This window comes from Centruroides vittatus, unplaced genomic scaffold, assembly GCF_030686945.1.
Source record: "Centruroides vittatus isolate TY-2023 unplaced genomic scaffold, ASM3068694v2 contig_392, whole genome shotgun sequence".
NCBI lineage: Eukaryota > Metazoa > Arthropoda > Arachnida > Scorpiones > Buthidae > Centruroides > Centruroides vittatus.
This window is the reverse complement of record NW_027122208.1, coordinates 1,641,632-1,667,591: the sequence shown is the minus strand read 5'-3', so window position 1 is coordinate 1,667,591 and position 25,960 is coordinate 1,641,632. Positions and strand designations below refer to the sequence as shown.

The 25,960-nt window shown below is 28.3% G+C and overlaps 2 protein-coding genes across 7 annotated transcripts in view; both read right to left on the bottom strand.

Moving 5' to 3' along the window:
* The window catches only part of LOC136975966 (uncharacterized), a 65,856-nt gene extending 60,287 nt beyond the window's left edge, over window positions 1-5,569 (bottom strand). For all 6 annotated transcript variants that reach the window (XM_067271148.1, XM_067271147.1, XM_067271149.1 and 3 more), the window contains exon 1: window positions 5,296-5,569. In XM_067271148.1, coding sequence (XP_067127249.1) covers window positions 5,296-5,378 — 83 coding nt within the window. In that variant the 5' untranslated portion in view covers window positions 5,379-5,569. The remainder of the gene's footprint in view (window positions 1-5,295) is intronic.
* A 2,463-nt stretch (window positions 5,570-8,032) lies between these two features.
* LOC136976015 (probable glutamate receptor) lies at window positions 8,033-19,088 on the bottom strand. Its single transcript, XM_067271213.1, has 12 exons — window positions 18,983-19,088; window positions 12,832-12,951; window positions 12,561-12,742; window positions 12,179-12,490; window positions 12,004-12,104; window positions 11,634-11,721; window positions 11,394-11,552; window positions 10,130-10,301; window positions 9,832-10,055; window positions 9,733-9,785; window positions 8,917-9,201; window positions 8,033-8,258 (listed from the first exon to the last, which is right to left on the bottom strand). The coding sequence occupies exons 1-12, from the start codon at window positions 19,023-19,025 to the stop codon at window positions 8,033-8,035; spliced, it is 1,965 nt and encodes a 654-aa protein (XP_067127314.1). The 5' UTR covers window positions 19,026-19,088.
* Between the last annotated feature and the right edge of the window lie 6,872 nt (window positions 19,089-25,960).

Below are 25,960 nucleotides of genomic sequence, written 5' to 3'. Positions count from 1 at the left end.
TTAAATCTAAGGAGTTCTTAAAAATGATAGATACAATATATCTTTTTTGTTCCCCAAAGCACCGTTTGTGTTTTCTCTTTATTATTATACTTTATAAAAGCAAAAAATATACAATACGGATATTAAAATACATAACTTATTTAAAAAATATAAAATTTCTAAATAGTTATAAAATTTGTTTAAATATTTTTTTAACTTCACAATTCTCCATCCTCTTAAATTTAAAAACACCTAATTCTGTTATTTATCTTCATCTTTTTATTTTGTATTAACTGTTTCCATGATGAAAGCATGCATCTTTCTTTTATAAATATAATTTCTGTTTTCGTATTAAAAGTTCTCATTTTTAAATGTAAAGCTATATTATTCTTAATTATGTTAAAGAATTATAAAAGAAATTTCACAATATTAAGCAAAAGATGACCTCTTCTACATATGTCTCTTTAAAGAAAAAAATTTACTGTATATTCATTATCTCTCTACTTTGCTCAAAATTTGTATTTCTTTTTTTTTCATAAGTAATTTTAAAATTTTAATAAAGAAGCATATATTTTGAATTCATTTCTAATAAAAAGTCATTCATTGAGAAATAATGCTGGCAATACATAATAAAATTTTTTAAATATATTTTTTAATATTTGTGTTTAATCAAAACAAAAAAATAACATCTCATTCTGTCTCAAATAAATATATTATACTGATTAAATAAATAAACAAATTTAAAATGTATTAATTCTATTCACAGATCATAAATCTTAATATAGCCTTGTTTTAATTTTCAAAGCTTTTCATTGTCGTATTTATAATTACGTAGTGTCCTTTCTTTAAGTATTTAAAGGCTTAGTAATCAATCTTCAAAAATCCAGACAAACAAATCAAAAAATTTATATTGAAATTTTAATAAATTACAAATATTGTTTTTATTTTTAAGCCATGTTTCGTTTATTCAGAAACATAATTAAAACAAAACAGTTCAATTAAAATTGCAACCACGGTTGAATTGTTTTGGTTACATTTTCATAGGAATAAAACACAATTTACAAATAGTAACATTTTAGAAAAAGAACATTTGTTTTTTGTCTTGTTAAGATTTCAAATGAATGAAACTCTTCTAATTTGTTTATTTTAAACCCAACAATTGTTTACTACATCTGAAAGCATTCAATATTATCTCTGTTATCCTGCTCTAATGCAAAGGTATTAAAATGCTAAATCAATAGAACACTTTAATAGTATAATTACAATTTTTTTCTTAAATATAATTTTTAAAATAAATATTCTGTTTTGGTTTGTAATGAAATTAATTGTAAATTTAATGTTTACAAAGAAATGCACTTTATGTATTTTCAATTCGGTATCTCGCGTACGAAATTTTAGCTTCAAATTAAATTAATGCCGACACTAAGTTTTCATTTGATAATCTTACCGGAAAAATTGTCTAAATTTCCTCGTTAAATAAAAGAATAGCTTTAGTTAAAGTTTCAATGGACATTTTTCCCACGATATAAAATAAAGGGAATATTTTTTTAAAATGTAATCAATCATATCTCTGGCAATAAAAATAATATCATTCTGATATAGATAAAAAGAGCTGTATTATGTGGAGAATAAGATAGTACAGTTTGATTACTACTCTAAATGACGATTATCAAAAAACACCTAACAAATTTTTATCAATGATTACGATATATACAATATAATCCAGAATATTACTAATAATATGCTCATATTTATTAAAGAAATGACATATAATTAATAGAAACTTTATTTCAAATCTTATTGAAAGTTTTCTAGATCGGGAGAATAAAACTTTTACGAAAATAATTATTATAGCAGATTACAAACGATATTTTATTTCAAAAATTATAGAAAAAATTTATAATAAAAATAAAAATATTTCAAGAGTATTTGAATTTATGAAATGAAAAAATTATCTACTAATTTTATACACTATTCGTTTAGTATGCATTTGCAGTTCAATTTTAAACTATTTATTGATTTAAATAAATAAATCAATTAAAATTTTTACTATAATTCACAAAAAATAATATTTGAATAATATATATTAAATAGACATTTTTACAAAATAGCAGTATTGAAAATCTTGAAATACACTTATTATATATTAAACTATATATCAAATATTTTATATTTGTGTTAATTTTAACAGATTACAAAAAGTGTATAACCTATATTTTAAAGCGTAGAAAAATTAATTTAGATATAGTTTATGCAAAAAACAATTTGTTTCTGAAGCTATTCAGATTTTAATGTTAATATCTGCTGTTATCAGTTTATCATCATCAAACATTATACGTATATCAAACGTTAAGAACAAACGAGTAACATTCCTATAACGTTTAAACATTTATTACGAAACTTTTAATGTTTAATAACTAAAAAAGACTGACTAGGAGCCACAAAATAAGTAAATACAAAAATAAAAACTAATTTATGTAATCAGTTATTTGACACAAAATTCTGAATTTATTAATTTTATAAAGCTAAAAATAAAGAAATACATTAAATTTTGATTACCTGAAAGACAAACTAGTTTCTTAAAAATATAAATTTGGAATTATTTCCAACATTTTTATATATAGTTTAATTTTACATAGATTCAAAGTATTTCTGATAGACCTTTGTTATGAGATCAAAATATTGAATATTTTATTAATCTCTCAATAAATTAAACCTTATTTACTTTAAAAAACTTGAAAATATCAAGTTTTCATATTAACTTATATATATTAAGCATATACATAACATTTGACAACATTTGCAATTATATTTATATTTTCTATAATAGTTTGAAAATATAACAAAGGTTTTGCAGAAATTTGTTTGGGGTTATAGGGAATTATCAACAAAAAATTGATAGTCTAAAGTAGTATTTTAAAATGTTTTAATTTTCATTAAATGGATATTTAACAAATAATAATAATATCTTAATTTATATATAAACAAAAATATTGATCATATTTTATGTTCCTACTCATTTTAAATGGAAATTTCTGAGACTATAGGATGGAAAATAAAAGAACGAGAATTTTTAAAATATTTTCTTAATAGAGAGGTTGCGGCCGACGTTTTCGTCGCAAAAACGCAAACGTTCGACGTTCGCGACGAAAATGTCGAGCACGATTCCGCCGACGTTCCAAACGTCGTCGTCGAACTTCCGGGCTTTACGGGAAGGCAGCCCCGAACGTCCGACGTTCGCTTTTTTGCCACGAAAACGTCGGCCGCAACCTCTTTAACGTTACGAGTAGAATCGTTACGAAAGATTGCGTTAACCTTCGCAACAAGCTGCACCGATCAATATCAGAATATAGTATTGATATTATTGGTTTACATTATATTATAAACAATGAAACTCTATGAAAATGGGATAAATTTCATATAATTAATTAAATTATAACCAAGATGTCTAAGCTTTATTCTTTTGAATTTAATATGTTAAAAAAAAAATTAACATTAAAAAAACACTAAGGGAGCAATCTTACGTGCAGATATTTTTCCTTAAAAACTTACCGATTTAACCGAATATACCTTTTAATACAGAAATTAATTTTAGCATCGAAGCGTTATACTACCTTAGTTAACGGATAACGTCTCTATTTCATCCGACGCTTTTAAAATTGATTACAAAAATAAATAATTTATAATTTATAGACAAAGAAACATTCTAACTTTTATTAAATAAGTTTAATTTTAATTAATCTATGCTTTATATTTGCCAAAATTATTACAGACCAAAGCTGAAATACAGATAGAATTAAAACAAATATTGTAGTAGGCCCAGTAATTTTATTTAATAGAAAAATTAATCTGTAAGTCTGTAAACAGTTATCAAATTATTTGGTAATTAGTATATAAAAAAAAATCATCTAATCAGTTAAAATAGCATTTTGGAGTCAGAGTGACAGAAATAATATGATAATGATACTCATATAAGCTATTCAAATGACAAATTATCAGTTGTAATTTGTCATATGATAAATTGCTGCTGTGAATTTCTTTTTCTATTTAAAAAATATAATATTTCAAACACATTTGAGTAGATATAAATCTCATGCCTACATATTTAAATCATATTCACATTTTATATGACTTTAGTGAAGATATTTAAAAATTATACTTGCAAATGAACACACAACAAATCTGATTTTAAATGTGATTGAAGTTCAGTTTAGTTTATGGCATTTTTAATAAATGTAAATATTATAATTTTGGAATCAGCTTTCTTGTTTCATTAATTTGGAAATGAATTTAGCTCAACTATTAGTTATATTTAGTTATTTTTAGTTATATTTAGAATAATTTTCAAATGTTTATATCAATCTTTTGAATATACTGTATATATATAATTTTAATAGATACTTCAGTAAATTCACCCAAGTAAATACAATTAACAGGAAATTATATTTCATTTATTAACCACTCAAAAATTAAATCGGAGAGTTTCTAAAACTTAAAAAGTACCGGCACTTCGATCGATCATTATTTTAAGGGTAAAAACTGTTTCCGGTTGATTTTTACAAAGATAAGAAGAAGAAAATCAGTCAATTAAAAATATTTAATAAAGATTCAATTTAAATTTTCTTTCATCAATAAAAGATGATTTTTTTTAATTTGATTCATCAAAACCCTTATGTTGCAAAAAGATTATATTGGTAACTTAATAACAGGATTAAATGGATTCACGATCGAAGTCACGTCTCGCAAGATTTTAATCTTAGTCATTATAGATACGTCGTCGACGGATACCCACCAAGTTACCATATCTGCCGCATTAGTCCACTAATATATTTTTTTAAATCGATTACATTAAAAGCCATAGCTTTTTAAAGATTTTTCTCTATTGTTTCTAAAGCTCTATAATTGATAATACCCATTTGCAACTTTTCATGGTCCTGTAATTAGTTTTCCAGTTCTTGCCTCCATTATTAATGCCAGAAAATTTTTACCAGATGTATTTTATTCATAAACCACTATCGAAAAATATAAAAACATGCTTTAAAAAATATATCACGAGGATAAAGGCGTGCTAATAACGTTATATAGGAAAACTTGTTTAAAACGGAAAGAAAATCCTTTTTTTGGATGGAGCGATTTTCTAAGTTAAAAAACCTGTCTAAAGCGGACAAGAAGATTGGGTACGGTGCGATTGCGGTTTACACAGGTTTTGCTGCACACACAAATATTGTATGGGGAAGACAACAGCTAAAAATTGTTATAAACAAAGTCAATTGGCTTAATGAACTGGTATGAAATGAAAGATAATTGCTTTCTTACTATCTTCCTGTGCGAGGATCGAATCGACATTCCCATCCAGGTGGCAATGGTTCTTGGGGTTGTTGTGGATGAACAGCAGCCATTTCTAACAATCACCGTCAAGTCAATTTACAAAATAAAAAATCTTTTCCCTTAATCAAACGCTGACATTAAATCGTGAGAAACGGATTCCTTTTCGGTTAGCCCTTTGCTGTTTTCGAAAATCAGGCGGACGATTCTAGTTCAAGGACGGCCTCTCGTCGTTATGGTAACCATAAGTCGTCGTTTGCGCATGTGCGATTAGTCAGATGATTGTTACCGTGGAAACGGGAAGATGCAGATGATCCGAATTCCAAATAAGGAAAATTGTTTCTTGCGAATATATATATTAGTTTTGACACTGATCATATTTGATTACTGTTATAAACTTTTTTCTTTGTGTATAGAAACCAAACACAACAATAGACAATGCGTGTTGGCTTCCTCTTGTTTACAATGCCAGACCAGTTGTAAGTGATAACGTATCATTTAAAAAAACATTTTAATGTTTTATCAGGGGATTACACCAATTTTCTTTTACGAATTTATAAGCAAAAACAATTTTTTTTTTAATTTAAAATAGGCCTATAGTTTGTCTGTTTTATTATTTATTGGTATACTGATGTACCAATCATCCCTTCGTCTTCACTTATATTTCAAATCCTAATTTTGAAATAAAAATTTTATTTTAACATTTTTGATAAGAATTTTATATTTTCTCTTATTAATTTTATTATTATTTATAAGACAAAAGTTTAATTTAATTGTTTATAAAGCTCGCAAGACGGTGTTTTAATTCAAATTTTAATATATCTGTTATTTTTATCATCACAGTGATTAATTCTTAAAGGAAAAACTAATTAATTAATCAAAATGACGTTAATGTTTAAGAAAAAATATAATTTTCTGTGTGTTACTTTTATTAAAATATCGAAAATTACTTTATTTTGAATTTAAGTTTTATTAAAATTGCATTTTTCAGTAATAATCTTATTTAAAATAATGTCGTGTTTTAATATTTTAATACTAAATTTCAACTATTCCAATATCATTTTTTCCATTAAAAAATGAATGAATGAATGAAGTTCTTTTAATAAATGAGATTTATTCGAACAATTTATTATTTATTTTATACATTTTACATTACTTTTATTCAAAGAAGAAATATGTTAGTAAGTAACACGATTTTAAAATGTATTACTTTTTAATAATTAAATAAGATTTACACGAAAAACTTATCTCGTTTTTTCCTAAGGAAAAAATTATATTTTCTAGTTTATTTTCTCTCTCGAAGTAATTTTTATTCTTTGAAAAACATGAATAAGATTAGCGAGAAAATAGCCTTCGTGTCTTATTAAAATCAAGTCTTTTCGCCTAAAATAATGCCTCACACAAAATGCATGATATGTAAACTTTCATTTTCATTTTGAATAATTCATCTTTATTTTTTACATTTCCATTCACATAATTTACAAAATATTATTAAAGTATTCGAATTAAATATAAAAACTCCTCATTTTTGCATAATTAAATATTGAAATTATTATAAATGCTACTTATTATGGGTTACTTGTTATTTTCTGCATTAATAGATTTATATATTAAATATAAAATGTTTTATTGTAATAATAATGTTGTGATTTAATTTATTTACTTAATATGTATAAATCTTCATAATTTAAGGGGAAAAAATTATTAATCACATTCACTTTCGTTAAAAAGTAGTTTTTTTATTGAAAATGAATGGATGTTTATCATATAAAACAGACTTTATTTGTTTCATTTTGTAAATGTAAAACAGATTTATGCATTTATAAATTAGACATTATTCCTCTTTTAAAAAGTTACTTCATATATCACAAGGAAATTTTTTTGATATAGAATATTACAAAACTGTGAATAATGTAGCTTATATAAATAATGTTTACACATATGGAATACAATATTTAATAGCTTTTTAATGACTTATTCAATTATAGTTAAAGAAATACAGATTTTTATAAATAAAGGTTTTAAATTCTTAGAAATTACAGCTTATTTAACTAAACTTTACACAGAATAGAGAGAATACATTTCTAATTTAAAATGCTTTGAAAGAATATTTAAATTTAACGAAGAATAAAATAAATAACTGTGCATTATAATAATACATTGATTCAAATTGTAACATATCTTTACATAAATTTTATTTGGAAACCACATCGTGTACTAAGCTTATTTAAAGTATACGTACTGTACAATTTAATTATAGACTCTTTGAATATTTTCAATGCAATCCGTTGAATTTTATCTCGATTTTATCTCTTTATCTTTTTTATCGATAGACTTCCAACGTAAAAATAAAAAGATATATGTATACGAAATAAGCACTTTTGCAACTAAATAATCAATTATTCAATAAGTCAGCTGCGAACTTTGCCAGCGTATGAATAACATAGATTCCACCCAACAGGCTAGTATTGACTCAGAAAAAAAGAATAACAACCTAAATTTCACGCTATTATGGCTAGATACGTTACATATTTATTCATCAATATCGAATAGGATAAATGATCATATTCGTCTTCCCTTCTAATTACAATATCCAACGAAATTAATTGAAATAAAACACATTTTTGTATCACTTTAAGTTGAAAAGTACCTGAACTTTTTCTGTATAAAATATTACGAGACATTTTTAAATTTCTACATTATATTTTAAACTTAAATTGCACAAAATTTAATCTTTGATTACATTGATTTTTTTCATTATATACGGGACTAACTCTATAATAAATACGGCAATAGATATTAATAAACCGATCAATAAAACAAAAAATGCTCCTTGTAAGTCATACATAGTCAAAATTCTTTCTTCCAGTGTTTCTGGTAAGTATTTTTGCTGCTCTTCTATATATTTCTGAATTTTACGATCGATGATGCCCGTATATCTCAAACGCATTATACTATAAAAAATACATATATGATATATTTGTAATAAAATACACACATATAAGGTACTTTAAACTAAATAATTTAGATTACAGTTATAAATTTACTTAATAGCGGTGGCCAATTACTAGCGCACGCGTAGGCTCTGGTCATCACCAGAGGCCTCAAAAACTACGTGGCAAAAAGATAATATGCCCGGTTATCGTTTAAAAAGTGGTATATTATTAAAAAACTTATTTCATTGTCTTTTTAATATAAAAAATACTTTTACATAAAGGACCTTATAAAAAAATTGCGCTACTGCTCAATATATAAAATCTCCTGTTTCGTATATTTATATATAAGTTAATATATAAAAGTTATTACAATTTATCATTTATTATATTATATTAAAAATAGTTCTATGGTATTAGTAAATAATTTTATAATTTATGAAATTAAATATTTTAAAATAAAATTACGAATAACTGTAAGTGTGTACCAACAAATTATAATTATCCGATCGACTCGACTTTTATTTCAATTATTTTTAAATGAAGATTGAATTATGTATGGAGTAAACGATAAAAAAAGGGGAAATATTAAATGAAAATAATCGTAAGATATTATTATACAGTCTAAATTAGCACGCAAACATAACATTGCGTGAGAGCAAAATGAATGAATACTAACATTCGATCGAAGTCGTTTCTGTACCAGAAACTGCGAGTGAAGGCAATGCCGTAGCCAAAGAATTGGAAACTGTCTCGAGAAAAAAGGAACATTCCTTTCTCTTCGATATCCGCTTCCGTAGTTAACTCGCCAGCAATATACGCATAGTTTTCACTTTTGCATTTCTCCAAACCTTCGCTGTCGTGGTCTACGAAATTTGATCGTTTAGATTCCATGCTCCTTAAAATGATCTTAAATACTTCCGAAGGGCTCGTCTGCAAATATTTAACTCGTGTAAAATGCGTTCAAATTTTCTTTTACAATTAATTATCTCATATACTATAGACATTAAACGAAATTCATTTTTAAAGCGTTGTAATGAATACCTTTTCAGTAAAAAGTATTTATTTCAATGCTTTTTAATAAGGTTTTCAATTTAAAATAAATATCAAATAGTATTATTTTTATATTCACATTAAATTATATATTAGATAAATAATAAAAGATAAAATATTTAATTGTAAGATATTTATTAACGTGCAGTTTTTTTAATTTAATGGAAAATTATCAAATTTACAGCGATATAAAAAATACTGTAGAAAAATTTATAGGTAGTGAAATGAATAGTCGATGAATTAATGAAGAGATTTTTAAAAAGTTTTATTGAACTAAAATAGCAAATGAAAAATAAAAAAGTGCAGTGAACGTATTAAGCAAGATGAAAATCTAAAAAACAATATAAAATAATAAATTTTCGAGCCAAGAATCGATTAAGGATTAAAAGAGTTTTCCAATTAAGCAATAACACGCTTAAGTATGTAGTAAAATATAATTTACGTGCTCATTTGCGCGGCGAAACTTTTTAAATCGTCGATCGGATCTTCGCAATTCTAATTCGAAATGTTTTAAAAGTTAAATGAAAACAAAGCAACTAACTCGAAAAATCTCGTGACTGGCCGAATCGCTAATGGTCCCGCAAGAAAACTGCCCGGATTTAAGGACCGATACGAGCTTGGATATTGTATCTACTGGGATTTCTCTTCCGGGATTTGCCATAAAAGAGACTAGAGTTCCAGAGTATCCGGCTATTAGTGTAATGACGAATATCCACCAAAAAACAATTAGAACCCTTCCGGAATTGCTCGTTGGATCGTAGCAATCTGCAAGAATTCAAACATCAATTAAATGATAAATATATTAAATCTTTTATAAACTTATAAATTATTAAATTTACCTTGATATACTACAGATTTGTAAATTAGCAGAATGGCTTTAACTATTTTTAGATCTTTCAGTTTCACGTCGTATCTGCTGTTATAAATTTCTGCCCAATGCCGAATGATGTTTTCTATTACGAACAAACAAATTGCCACCACTAAAATTGCTATTGTTACAGCTAACCACACCTAAAAATATGTTATTACATTTTAAATCTAATTACAATTTACTAAAGAAGAGAATAGTCGAATGTAATAACAATATAATAAATGTTAAATTAGTAGAATTAGAAAAAATGCGGTGCTTAATTCACTTTTAAACAAAAGTAAATTAATGTTTAATACTCGAAAGAAGTGGAGTATTTTGTTTTCGTATTTTAAGCATCTTTATTTTGTATTTTGTACCATTTTAAATATTATAGAACTGTACCCGCTCTATAATTCTATATTAAATATGGTAAATGATACTCCAGAACGCTCGGGAAACAGAAACTAATCTTCTGAACAATACAGAGTCATCAATTTATAAGCTAACCATTCCTTGCCCTGACATTAAAGCTAGTAAAAATGAATGGTACTTTACTTCTGCTAAGACGTCCAATCTCTCACTTAATGATATGTACATGAGAAAATGCGAATTGAAAACAGCTGATTCAGTCACTTCACTTAGTGAGCCGTGAGATGAATAAAAGATATCGCCTGTTTGAATAGACGTTATGAGTTTGGCATTCTCGAGAGATGCGCTAGAGAAAACTCTGATTTGCTACGAGACGACCATGTGTACTCTGCTAAAATAAGCAGATTATATCGTTTCCACAAATGATTTTTATTTGAATAATTTCATATTCTATTTCTGTCACATCTTTTGTGTGTACAGGCTACTTCAATCAAGCACGTCTCGTTCTAGTTCAATGCCCAGATTTGTTCGTTTCAATTCTTTTATCTATTAACAATTCTTCGAATGAAGCCAATGTACTAAATTAATCAATGTAAAATTAAATATATATTTAATTTTAAAGCTAGACTAGGTATTTATTCCCTCGAGATAGCAATGGCGCCTTATCCTATGGGCAAGAAGGACAATTGCCTGGGACCCCAAACGAATCTTTTATAAGAAAATATTCCTCAAAAAATTCTCCAGAAGAAAAATGTACCAAGTCAATACTGTACACGGGGCTCCCGAATTCAAATTTGCCCGGGCCCCGTAAAGCTATAACGTATCATCGCAAATATAAAAGTCACAGGAAATGTGTTTACGGTGTGTTAAGACATATTACTTACATCCCAAGTGAAAGGACGAAAAATAACCCATTTACGACTTGTTTCTTCTGGTGATCGAATCACAAAAGCGATTCGATCGAAGGCGTAGGATTTACTAAAATCCGCGACTTCCATCCTACTAGCAATTACAGACATGCCTCCTAATGCTCCGTGCACTTCCTATCAACAACATAACATCATAAGCTCGTAATAAGTTACGTGAAACGAATCCAAAACAGCATTTTTATCGTTTAAACAAACCTGTTTCTCTATCATACCGATCATTCCGTTCCAAGTTCCGTTGTGTTTAGATCCCCATTTTTTATCTGCTGGTCTAACGATATCGTAACTGAAAATAAGATTTAAAATGTTAATAAAATTAAATACAGCACACGTGTTACGTTATTTTTATTTTTACGAAGAGACAGAGGATTATGAATTCTAAATTACGTTCACAAAATACATTTAAACGTCATTTTCTATCCTTAAATTTTGTAAATTTTTAAATCCTTTGTCTACAAGACATTTCCTAATGTATATTAAAAGAAAGAAATAAATTCATTAATTAATTAACTGATTAAGAAACTGTAATTTGATGAAAGGTGTTTAAAATGTTTTCCACGAAACTCACCTAAAATTCAAATGGCGACTTAAAATGTCCAAAAGATAAATATCAATTCCACTTGGTTTAGGAAATTTTATGTTTTTGGGAGGCAAATAAAAAGGAAAATGCTGAAAAACGACTTGATGAAAAACAGCCCATCCAATGCATAATTCAATGGATAAGTTTGGCAAAGCATACTAACCTTCTCCAAAGCAAATTTGAACTTTTTGCCTTTCAAATCCTTAACATATCTAGGCTTTTTGTGAAATATTGACTTTTTGTTGGATGCATTCTCGTTCCAGTCGATAACATTAAACGATAACGGTCCAACGTTTCCTTCGCAGTTCAACGAGTAAATAAAAAAAGTCTCTTTCGTGTTATTAAATACTGTAAAGGCAATATTTATCTCTTTATTTATCAAATTAGAAAAATTTCTGTCCTTCAGAAACCATAAATTTTCCGATTTTATTAACCAGTAAGAATTCGAAGACCACAGCATCGGATGTTTATTTAGCTGCAATATTTAGAAATTACGTTTAAAATTCGACATATAAAATTATTTTTAACAACGTTAAAATGTTTACCTTATGTAAAAATGTTTTAAAAGTTTCTAAATTAACGTCAACCACAGCCTTGATGCTTTTTTCTTCTTCGTATAGAAAATCGAGAGACGTTGGCACGTGTACTAATCCCTCTCTCGTCACAGATAGCACAACCGAGGATTTACGGCTGTCGTGAAGCTGGACGATGATTTCTTCCTTAATATCTGTAATATTGATTTTATAAATATTTTTTTAAACGGTAAAAGTAGTTTAAAGGTTTTTCCAATTTAATATAAATTTTTTCCTAATATACCTGTGTGGTTTTCCACCAGAAATATCACGAATTTCCACTTTAAGTGATGAAAGATAGAAGAAAGAAAGTCGTTCCAGTTATTTTCGTCGTTTATAATTCCGATGGAAGGACTTAAAATGACTGAAATGTGAAAAATAACTGTGCAAATCTTAATTTTTAACTGAACTGTGACCTAAAATGTATATTAAATCTATAAATATTCACAAAATTCATATTTTACGAGCAGTGGCGCGTTATAGCTCCGTGCAGCCCGGGGAAATTTGAATTAGGGGCCCCGTGCACATTCCAGACTTTTTCCAGGGGAATTTTCTGAGGGCCTTGTCGATGGTGGTTTCGGATAATTGCCCTTTTTGCCCATAGGATAACGCGCCACTGTTTGGAAGCATGTTTACTATACGCGAAGTTGTAACGAGGGATTATATTAAATAACGATATCATTGATATCTAAAATAGAATATGATCAAATTACAATTCGGCTCTTATTTCCCGCTATTACATTTCTCATTTTGCAGTAAACATATCCTTCGACACAACGAATATTCTGCCTTACTACTCGATTCAAAACCATTCGACACGCAACTAAATATTTTTGTGTCATATACAACTATTTATTATACAATTTTTATTTAATACTTTCTTTAAAATAGTAATTTTACGTTGACATATTTTTATTTCATCTTGTGTTATTTATATCTTGTTATGTATTGCGTTAGAAGAAACCGTACTTTTTTCATTCTCCGGAGAAATAAAATGCACCGTAAAATATAATAAAACATTTTCGGAGTATATCATAATAAAATTACGAGGAATAATATTAAAAATGATTGCTCTGTTATTTTCAAAATAATTTCCGAATTTTATAAACGTATCCGTCTGCCACGGAGAGAGAATTCCGCATCTTCTATTCTCTCGAGCCTTAAGAGCATCTCGATGCCATCGGCATCCACTTTCGTGAATTATGAAAAGAAAACTCGTACATTAATTATTATAGTCGGCGTATAGTCTAAATAAATCAAAGAAAATATTATACAGTTATATTTAATATAAAGGCAATCCTGTACTGTGTTTAATATTTAAAAAAAAAATACATATATACCAGAGAAGTACTTCTGTTCCATTGTATAATCTTTCGAGATATATTACGAAGAATACTTTAAAATATTTCCTTTTTTATATAGAAATAAAATCTCAATTTTCTGTTAACAGTTGCTATTTACATTAAATTAATTAGCATTAAATGCAATTTGTTACAATTCGATTAAAAATACAAAGTATTTGATGTTCTACACACAAAATAGCTTCTTTATTAGAATATGTTATATATTTTAGTGTAAGAAGTGGCAAAGTCCAATCTTGCCTAGGTGAATTCTAGAACCAATGTCGAAATGTAAGTAGGAGGGAACGTAACGATCTCTATCGATGCCCATGTCAATATTTAAAAAGACATTTTCATTGATTGACACCAAATCGCAGATATATATTATTGCTTTAATTATACATACAGTTAATGTTTTAATTATTAATAACCACACAGATACGTTATGATATTTCATTAATATTTATTTGCGTGGATCTATCGTATAATTAATATAATATCACACATTCGTAATGTATTTATATTTCTTTAAGATTATGAAATAATTTCGATATTTTCATTATAATAGAAAATATCACCGACATCAAATATTACGTAGAATGTTGTTAATAATATAAACCTAAACTGTACGTAATTGACTATAGAATTTTAGTTATAAATTCTTTATCCTTTTATATAATTTATTTATATATAAAGATCTCATTAAAGACTCGTTCAAATTGGTATAAAATAATTAAATAATATAATTTTTCTCGATGGAAAGTCCAGTTCCTTATCAACGGTTTGCCGAAGACATTAAGCATTTTTTGTGCAATTTTATTGGAAAACATCGTGCAAATTTAGTAGATTAAGTACTTTGCTACAATGCATTTAATATATAAGTAGATTTTTGTCTCCCGAACACTAGGCAATTTTCATCATTAAGTTTATTCGATTTAGTTGATCCGTGTATCAATTATTTATACACGTTTCGGGCTGTAACACCCCTCTTCGGCCAACTAAACTTACAGAATACATACGAATTACATACACATATAGAGGAAAAATTTTTCAATATACATACTTAAAATGAATATCGTACCGGACATACCTCGAGATTGCAAAAATCTTTTACACATTTTCGCGTGACAGATGGTCGACTTATACCTCTAATTATTCCTTATTATTTTTCTCGTTAATCGACCAAGTTCTTTGTACATATATAAGACATTTCTCACACTCGTAGGATACTTTTACACACGACATCTATTTTTCTTGTATAATAGCACGGACCAATCTATTCCTCACTAAGGTTGTAATTCGTATGTATTCTGTAATTTTAGTTGACCGAGGAGGGCTGTTATAGCCCGAAACGTGTGTAAATAATTGATACACGTGTCAACTAAACCGGATAAACTTAATGATGAAAATTGTCTAGTGTTCGAGTGTTTGTACGGTGTTCAAGAGACAAAAATAATTACCAAAACAATATAAGGAATATATGGAATCGTATCTACTCGTACAAGTATTATACACGTGGTTTTTAATTGCTAAAAGTTCGGTCAAATTGACTTAACTTTGTTAATGTTGCGTGTTAAAAGTTCAATTTTATCATCTCGAAAATCCAACTTAAAGAGCTTAAGTTAAAATCATTAAATTAGATTTAATGATTTTCCTTTTGATAAAAAATCAATTCTTAGGCAAAATCTAAAATTAGAAACTATTATCATTCAGAAAATTCTTCAAATTTTATCTAGAATTCATCAAATAAAACTCTATAAACGTGATAATCTCTATGTAGAATGTGTTGTACAGACAGTTATAAATTTAACACATAAAATATCACAAGTTCTGAATTCCTATTTTTCTGGCTAAATCTATAATTAAAAATTCGGTTAAGATCCAGTTAACTAGAAGGATACTAAGACTACTCTAATAGTAAAACTATGTTGATGAATTTATTCGCCAATAAAATAACACTTTCCATAAAAAATGTATTATTTTAAATGTGCAATGTCTAATTTCGGTGCCATTCAAACTTTTAATAAGTAAATTTCTTAAGTATATTTATTTATATTTCACTAAAAAATAAATTACTTTTAAATTAACATTAATAAATTATGAAAATTGAATTTAAATATGAATTTTAAAATATATAATATAATAATTTTATGTATTATTGAGGTGTAATTCATTTGTATGCAAATACTTTGGGAAAATGACAGTTTCTAGTGTAGTGTTTCTCCGCATCTTTCATTTTATTCGGTCGAATTCAAACCAAGTAAAATTTTCTTTTTTGAATTTATTTTTCACTTTCAAGGAATTATTTTTGGATTAACTTCTTAAAACATCGATAAATAAGTCGATGACGAAGCAATTAATTAAACAGCAAATTAAATCAAATTAATGGAAGGTTAATTAAGGTTACTCTCTGAGCTAATTAACCCGATAACGAATGATTAATAAACACCGAAATATAGGAAGGAATAATGTAAATAAACACGTAAGTAATTTCTTAAAAGATTAAATTAAATCTGAATTATTTTCCGATAAAACTATATTAAGATGTAATTTTATTGACCAAGCGAATATAGTAAATGAATTAAACTCTCATAAAATTATTTATGTAATTATATTATTGAAAATTTGACAGTTATTAATTAATTTCATTTAGGTTTAGAACATTTTCTGTAATTATTTTACCAAATTTTAATCAACATCTCACAGCCTGATATTTTCCTTTCTATAAGCTTTACTGCGAGCCTAAAGAACATATACGTAATTCAGTAAGACAATTCCTAATTTTTATAATTAATTAATTCTGTATTAATATTAAAATATAATCCGTTAAAATTCTTTTTAAAAACCGCTCTACAAGATTAGCTCCTTCGGATGCTTCCCCGTCGAGTGTTTGTATTTGACAGAGAAGACGACATTAAGGGCAAACGAGCTACTTTTATTATAAACCGTAACATATTATTGCTACATTTTAAATATATCGAAACTCGCGAAGAAAATTTATTTTGAAAAAGTGTCGGCCTTTCAGAAAACCATTGCATAAATTTTAATACGCCATTATTATACAGTTTAGCTCGGGCTAAAGATTTCTCTCGTCTCTGTCAAGTTTATACTTCGGACGAAAACAATTAAAAATATGCAGTGTCGCATCTTTATAGGTTCATAAATCGGTTTAAGTGTTTTTGAAAACACTTCTTAATCTTTTCTGCCTGCCGAGGCCAAACTTTTCTATTGATTTTTTTTAAAAATTAGAAATTATAACACATCGTCGGTTTTCTTAATGTAAAGTTTCTATTGATTAAAATTTAGTAAAATCTTACAAAAATCTCAAAGTAAAACTCTTTAAATATTTTTTAAAAAATAAATAATAATAATAATAATGTTTATATTTCTAAATACAACGTAAACACATTATTCTCAGAGAGCCAACTCGCTCCCCGCATCTCAAAAGTATTTGTTACAAATTATTCGTTCCATTGCATTTTTATATAAAGAATCCCTCATTTTTTGTCAAATTTTATTATTTAAAATATATAATAGAATTTTCTAAGGATTTTTTAAGTTTTTGTTATGTCAAAAAGATAAATGGCCGCGGTTTATCTCGATATCTGAAAGGTCTGAATGTAGCGTATTTGAAAATTCGGATCTATTTACCACAGAATATTTAATATAAATACAAGTTTTTACGAATCGAAGAATATATTTATTTTAATTCTGTTAATATCTACGTTGTTTGGCCAGTGACCGCATTACATTTATTAAAAAGGAATCTTTAATCGACGTTCTCGATCATTTATATTCAACATTTATTATTGTTCTGTGTGTTATAATGGTTTTTCGATGGCTGATGCGAGTTGACATAAATTTGGAAAGAAAGTAAAGATTGAGAAGTAATATTATAGAAAATGACAGGGTCGACACTGGCGGTTTGATTGCACGGAGGCACGAGCATTCGTGCCATTACTCACGCTTCACGTTTCTCGTATGATCCGAAACAGCGCTAATCCATCACAAAAGAATGCCGGGGATTTTGTCGTCATTAACGTAGCTGGTGATTTTTTTTATTTTATTTTTTATTCTTAATTCTTTGCAGAATAAATTAAACAGTTAGATCCATTTAACCGTTGTAATTAGATATACGTAAGCTGTTTAATATCGCATTTCTATCCTACGTCAGTATTATTTTGTCTCGAGCTGTTTACATCATTTCGATAGAGAAGTTTCTTGGAAAATGTTAAAGTTACCGATCGATTTTTCGTAACTTTAAAAACATTTTCGTTGGAAATGACCATTTTAACTTTAAATTTATCACTGTCGGCCTTTACGTTTCTTCAAAATGAAAAATGGACGAAAGCTAAGCGAATTTAAAATCATATTCTTTTATATTTCAAATCGCGTTTGACAGTTTTTGAAAGGATAATTGACACTGGTAACGTTACTATAATACATAATTCACCGTTAACTCAATGACTATAGAATATTATCATCATTATGTATTATATTCGTGCAATATAAACGATAATATCAAGGAGCAATTATTTTCTGTGACATCGTCACAATACCGGGCTGCAATTTTTAATTTACTTAATTTAAAATACATATTGTCCATCTCGAATTTGTAGTTTCTTGCCCCTGTACGTCATACTTTTCCTGTTAGCGAAACAATTATGCCGGTCCTTTCGGGGGAAATTTTTGATTTTTGAATTGAAATAACGTCACTCCCGGTTTGCATCGGTAGTTCGTGTATAGTTAATCGGGCCTCCTGCCCTCGGGTTTCATCTATCTAACTCTGTTCTCGGGATTAAGGACGACAGTGGAAATTTATAGGGCTACAATTTTGCAGCTCAATAGTATTTCTAATGTTTTAGTGGATAAAGTTTAGGTTTTCTTCCTTGCTCGATTAACCGAATGTCATCTATAGTAAAGCACTAATTAAATTACAAAATTAAAATTATTATCTAATAATTTTTATGTATTTTTCAAAAAATCTAAATTTATATTTATTTAAAAAGGTAATATTTTGCTTATAAAATAATATTAAAAAATACCAAAGCTTACGTATTGAAAAGAGAGTTATAGTGGCCGAGGTAACAGCTATCATCTTTAACAGTAGACTAGCAAATATAATATAAAGACAGTCCTTCAAGTTGTAAACAGCGATGCACCAGATATTGATTCGAATACAAAACAGCTTTTGGTACCCGACTTTGTTATTTTTAACGGCAGATCTGCGCTACTTTTTATTATGTAAACAGAACAGATGCTTCGGTAGACCTTTATCAATTGATATGTTCGTGTTTAAATAATTAAATTTTTATAATCGTTATATTAATTAGTTAATTTACTTTCTAAACTCCTTAATATTAGCACAGTTTATTTATTTTAAGTATCAAACTTAAGTGTTTTAACTGTTCTAATTATTAATACCGCTGCTGTTGAAGTAGCCTATTTGATAATAAATCCCGTAATCGATAGGGCATTAGCAAAGTTTGATTATTTTATGTTTTATTTACATAATAATAATAAACAAACAATAAATATTACTTGTATTTTTGTGAAATGATAATATATATAATCATATATCAAGCAGTTTTCCTATATAATTATGTAGAAAGAAGGCTTCCGATAGAATTTTAAAATTAAAGTATTGATTGTTTGATTCTATAATTTTATTATATAATAATAATAAATGTAATTTATGATCCTATAATAAAATTATAGAACCGAAAATGTCCTTAACTCTTTCAGAATTTATCAGAAACTCTCTCCAAATTATGCGTAATAAAATAAGAGAAGAGGATGCTAATTAAAGAAAATGCAATTAGGAATTAATTATTAAAAATGCATTTTTGTTTCTAAATATTTTATGCCAAATACTTAACGCAGTAATAAAAATTGTTTAATTATATCAATACCGAATTTCTCAATTTTTCTTTCGGAGAAGTTACTAAAATGTATGCCGTGACTAAAGAAAAAACAGTGAAACTACCTAAAAATTCAACTTTTACTGGAAAATCTAAAGTAAAGTGTTAAGTTTTCAAATTCTTAAAAACATTTTGAACTTAAAATAATCGAATTTATAAAATAATAAAGTTGGAGTTGTAATAAGTTATTTAATTTCTAAAGTATTAAAATACCCGCTAACTCTATTTTCTTGTCTTTATTTTAGATTACGTTTTATTGATTTAAGCCGAAATCGATCTGAGACTCTCTTATATGATTTATAAATTGTTATGTGGTTTGAGAGTTTCGCCGCTTGAAAAATAAGAAAATAAGTAAATATTTGCTCGGTAGACAAGCGCAAAAGCAAAGAATAACTTCTACTTGAATTAATGAAAGTTGAGAGTTGATTATTTATACGTTTGAAAAGGTTAAACTGTGTTTTTAAGCACATACATTACTCTGATATTTATTATATTATGTATTTATACGTTATATCGGCGATTCTCGATGGGGCCGATACAAACCCCTCGGGGTCACGAAATTTTAAAGGGGTCAATTGGAGCTCGATAGAAAAATCAGATACTTATCGAGAATTTCAGTTAATTTTCATATAAGAATATTAATAATCGTGTGGGAAAACCATTAAGTGATTTAATAATTTACTCGATACATTAAGCAAAATCTTGGGAAATAACAAAATTTTATGGGGGTCGATTGAAAAGAATGTTTTCTATACGGGGTCAATCTTAAATTAGGGGGCCCCGCGTACAGTGGGGATATCCTCGTTGGTTTTTTAACTCGGCCTCCGCTCTGTGTCGGTGACCCCCGCGCCTGCGCCTGCGCCACGCCGGCAATGTAGATCTGGCCCATATTTAAATTTCGATACTCTTACTACAATAATAAGTTTATAAAAGATTGATTTGGGCACCTCTATTGAAGGAGGCTCCGGGCATTATATTTGTGCGTTAATTTAAAAGAAGAGAAGAATAGGCTAATATCTTTCAGTTAAGGTTTCTGTCACATAAAATTTATTTCCATCCATTTAAAAATCAATTATTCTATACTTTTTCGCGTGTATTTTATTTTACATATTCTTTTTTTATTTTTAACTTTTTTGTTGTCGTGCAATTCACTAAATTTTTCTGCTATTTTCTTCATCGAAAATGCAATTAAAATGTCGCTAAACGCGATAAATACGTCGTAACTGAATTCTGGACAATTTTTTTGCAAATATTTTATCTGATAATAGGAATTATTTTCGTTTTTATAAACTATAAAATTCTCCAAATCGAAATTTAATTAAGTAAAGTAATAATTCGGAAAAAAGGAAGAAAGATTTCGTAAAAATTAATTAAATTAATTCGTAAAGTGTAAGTCGTATAAATGTTAAAAATGCGGATGTCGAAAGGAAAGGAAAATAAATAAAACATAAGAAGAACAGAGAAATTTATAAAGAAAAATAACTCTTAGAGTGATAATTGAATGAAAATAAACATTTTTTTGCAATAAAAACTGAAATAAAATTTACCATGTTTGTTAAAAGGTTTCTAAATTGATTACTTCCTTTATAAATATCTAAAAATGTATTTTATAAATTATAAAAATGAAACAATGTAAACTTTAACTCAGTTTTTGTTAATTGTTTTATACAATAATCAGACAATTAAAATTATTATATTATGTACAGTACAATATACAGTTGCGCGAGAAGAATACAATTGGAAGATGATGTAGCAAAATGTTTCTTAACCCGAGATGTACAGTACTGTACAGTGTACAGTACGAGCCTCGGGCATCGCCACTCGTTTACAGGCATTTAATTAGTAAGAAAAATAAAGTTATGAAGTTTACAATAAAGCATTTCTGTTAAAAAACTGCATTACAGTCTTAAAACCGTTAATTAATCTTCTACTCGAATTTCGCGCCAGAATAATTTTGGGGGAATTTGGATGGTATTTCTTAATTATTTAAGCTGTAACTAAATTTATACTAAAATACAAGCGAAAAGGTGGGACGCCTAGCATTAAATTAGGAAAACCGAATTTTTCATAAGGTTACAAGAGCAGGTTTTAAAAACTTTGGTCTGGTCTGGATTTTTTAGACACTGGCGTGAAGAAATCAATCGAGCGTAGTAAAAGACAAATTGTTTGGCAAGTGCTGTATGTGGCTATCCAAAAATCAAATACCCGTAAGGGCCAGCTTCCAACAACGACCACCTGTAAACAGTGGATATATTTTTAGCATCTTATTATATTATTTGAACAAAGATGCGGACGAAATAACCTTCAAACAACAGTCCTGTAAACAACGGCTACCGGTACCGGTAGCCGTTGTTTACAGGTTTGACTGGAATGCAAAAATTATAGACCACCTATCGCGTGTGAAACAATAAAAGACACTATGACGTAGCTTACAAAACACACTTTCGATATTTCACGCTTTCATCGTATTTAATGATAAAATGTCCATGTACAGTACATCAACTAATTTAATTGATTTAAAATAAAAACAAATTTTATATTCGACATAAAATAAAACTAAAATATAGAATTTTCTTTAAAAACAATGCAATTTCACTAACTATAATTGCCAAAATAGTATTAGAAATAAATTCAAAACTTTGATTTTAGATGGACTCGTCTTGTAGTAGTTTATTATATAAATTGTATTTTCTTGTAATGGAGGGTTTCGAATAAGTTTTTATTTTTCTGACCTACGGAATGTTTCCGGGATCATATATCAAAAGAACAACCAAATGATAAAAAGAGCGAGTGTCGATAGAGCAAAAAGATAATGGCCATAAAAGGACAGTGTTATTAAGGAGCAGAAAAAAGAAAAGAAATGCGATAAAAAGAGTAGGGGAAAAACATCCAACAAAAACTCTTTGCCTAATTCGTTCGAAAATAAATACGGTCGAACCGACAAAATGGCCACCCCTAAACGACGACCGTTTTTATTTTTCCACAAACGTCTCTTCTTGTATAAAAATGCATACGAAATAAGCTCCAAACAACGGCCCGGCCACTAAAGATCTTACTTTTAAGCTCTAAACAATGGCCACTTCCCTCAAAATAGCAATTCGCTGTACGAAATTAGTCATTGTTAATAAGATTAGGCTACCGGCTTTTATGTGGTTTTATTAACCGCCTAAAAGTTGGCTATAAACGCAAAAATAAATAAATAAACATGTTTTTCTTAAGAAACATTAAGGAATAACTACGTTTAAGAAGAATTTGAAGAATTTTTTAAATTGCTGCGGAACAGATCATTGCTCCTGTTTTTAATTACATATTTTAATGCGTAGCCTGTAATAGCAGATTGATGTACAGTACAGTACAATACAGTATTTTTAGGAGTTCTTTGCACGTTAGAAGACTTTTGTAGAAATTTATTTTATTTTTTGTGATTTTTCTACTATGTTAAAAGTAGTAAATTAAGTTTTCCTTCGATTTATAAGACCCGCACCGCTTTCACCTCCCAAACAACGGCCCTTTTCTACGTTCCTAAGTGGCCGTTGTTCGCAGGTTTGTTTGATTGTATAAAAAGTTTGTTAAATTTTTTTCTCGTGCTTTTAAAGTTATCGTAATTCAATGTTCGATAAAACGTGAAATCTTTAAAATGTTCGAATTTAAAATATATATATTCGTAATTAACGGGAGGTTAAGTGACCATTAGGAAGTCCGTTAATTTTCAATTATACTACAATATAAAATTTAAATAGTAAAAACTCAAAATCTGATTATGATAAAAATCTCCACGAAAAAATATATTTAAGTTTAAACACTGTGACACTAGCTGGAAGTTAAAATTATGTGGCACCATCGGTTAGGAGATGTTATTAGAAGATGAATTTTTATATTATTAATTATCACGAGAAGGCAAAAAAGGCTTAATTTTTAAAAATATTGTAAATGACAATAACGAGAAAATTTTCTATTAAGTCTCTTAATATACTTCCCCATTCCCTCGACCTTTCACCACCAAAATTTACTAGTTATCGTGTCAAATTTCGCTTCTTAATCTTTACAGACACCCGGAATTTCTCCTTTGTTTTTACTTTTTGGATTCTCGGAGCCTCAAAATGTCGCGATTTGCATAAAACTCTGAATATCAGATTTGAAACGATTACAATACTAATCGTCTCCATTTTCGTTCTACTTTTTATAGTTGAAAAACGGAGATGATTAGAAAGCAAAAGAACCATGTATTGCTTTTAATCTTCTACGAAGTGTATCCATGGATATTTTGCACCCATATTCTTTAAAATTTGTCCATTTGATCAATTTTGAGAAGCAAATCTCAAAATCTTTGACAGATACTCGTCATGCCCGAAAACTCTCTCCCCGTGCAATAATACTATAAACTTCAGACGCAGTTTACCTCGAGATCTTTGTCATTTCTGTAATTGATTGTCTACCGACTGAAGAAATTGCAAATGTGTGGCAATTAACCACACATTTGCAATTTCTTCGGTCGTAAATCACTTACTGCTTCGCCATTGTCGACATTTTTAATTTCAAAGAACGATATATCTTCGGTATTGTATATCCGTTATAATGGTTAAACTTTAGTTTTCGAGAAGTAACCAGAGCTGTTTTATTTTTTAGCATTTTATTGGAAGGTGGGTGAAAAACTGAGTTACAAGTTTTTGTGTAGACAGTACCACTAAAGAGGGCGAGGCTTTGTCCTGTGTTTAGATTTTTACAAATTTTAATTTTTCCCTAATTTTCTGTTAATTAATTGCTAAAATTGGCTAACTCTGCAAACTCTTGAAAATGTATGGTTATCGGAAATACACGTGTACACAAAGTATCGACTAAATAGAAAATTGAGTTCTTTATCTGGACAGACAGAGTAAGCTAATAAAAAATGTATAATGACTTTGGAATTATAAACATACAGTTTTTCAGTTCCAGTAAACTAAGGAGCATCTTACAGATAATAGCATACAAACGTCGATTTGACAATAAAGTACTGTATTGTATTTATAAGCCTACAGTACAAGATGATCCAAAAGTAACAGAAAATTTGAAAAATCAATAATTCTCTAAGTATTTACAACAGCACAATGCGGCTTTCACAGAAATAAACAGAATAAAGTCAAATTTTTGTTTGTAACGAGGAAATTTTAAAACCAAATTAGTTACATTTCTGATCGCCAAATAGCTCCCGAGTTGATTGCTCGGTTCGTATAACGCTGTAACGCGAAATTGTTACAAATTTTCAGTGGAGTGTCCATCACTCGTGAGCCTGCTGTCAGACCAAGTTACAACACTGCATGGCATTAACGAGCATTTCAGTCGGTATTGCCGAAACGTGATGGCGGATAGCGTTGAAGGATAGAGTCCTTCGATGCGACCAATGAAGCTGGCCATACTCTACACACCTCTGACTTCGAGTAATTCCATAACCAAAAGTCTGAAGGTGTGAGGTCCGGAGACATTGCGGGTCATTCGTGTGAAAAGCGATTCTTTCCAAAAGTTGACCTTAGGAATTGCGTGACAATAGAAGCGATGCGCGTAGGCGATGGCCCGAGGACAGTGCTCGCGAATGATGGGCAAAACATTGTAAATCTGTAATCATTTCTTTCGTGTTACAGCGTTATACAAACCAAGCGATCGACTCGGGAGCCATCTGGTGGTAATAAATGTAACTAATTTAGTTTTACAATTTTTTCGACATAAACAAAAATACTGCTTCATTCTGCGCATTTCTGTGAAAACCACATCATGCTTTTGTAAATACTTTCATCTACCTATCTCCGTTTTCGAAAGTAAAAAAGAGCCGACACACATCAGACAAACGGACGGACCACATCGAGAATTTATAGATTCACAATTTTTTAAATTGCAGCCCAATAACACTTATTTATATACAACATTGTGCGTATTTCCGAACGGAGAGTATACACGAAAATTGTTAGCAGTTCCTACAATTTGATTATATATACAGTATACAGTATACGCGTTGAAACAATTTTAAATCCTAACAAAAATCCTTGGAAAAATTTATACCCTCCGCTAGTTAAAAAATAAAAATCGCGCTATTTTCTAAATGAGATTTAAAATGTGGTATTTCTCTTATTTTAAAGTA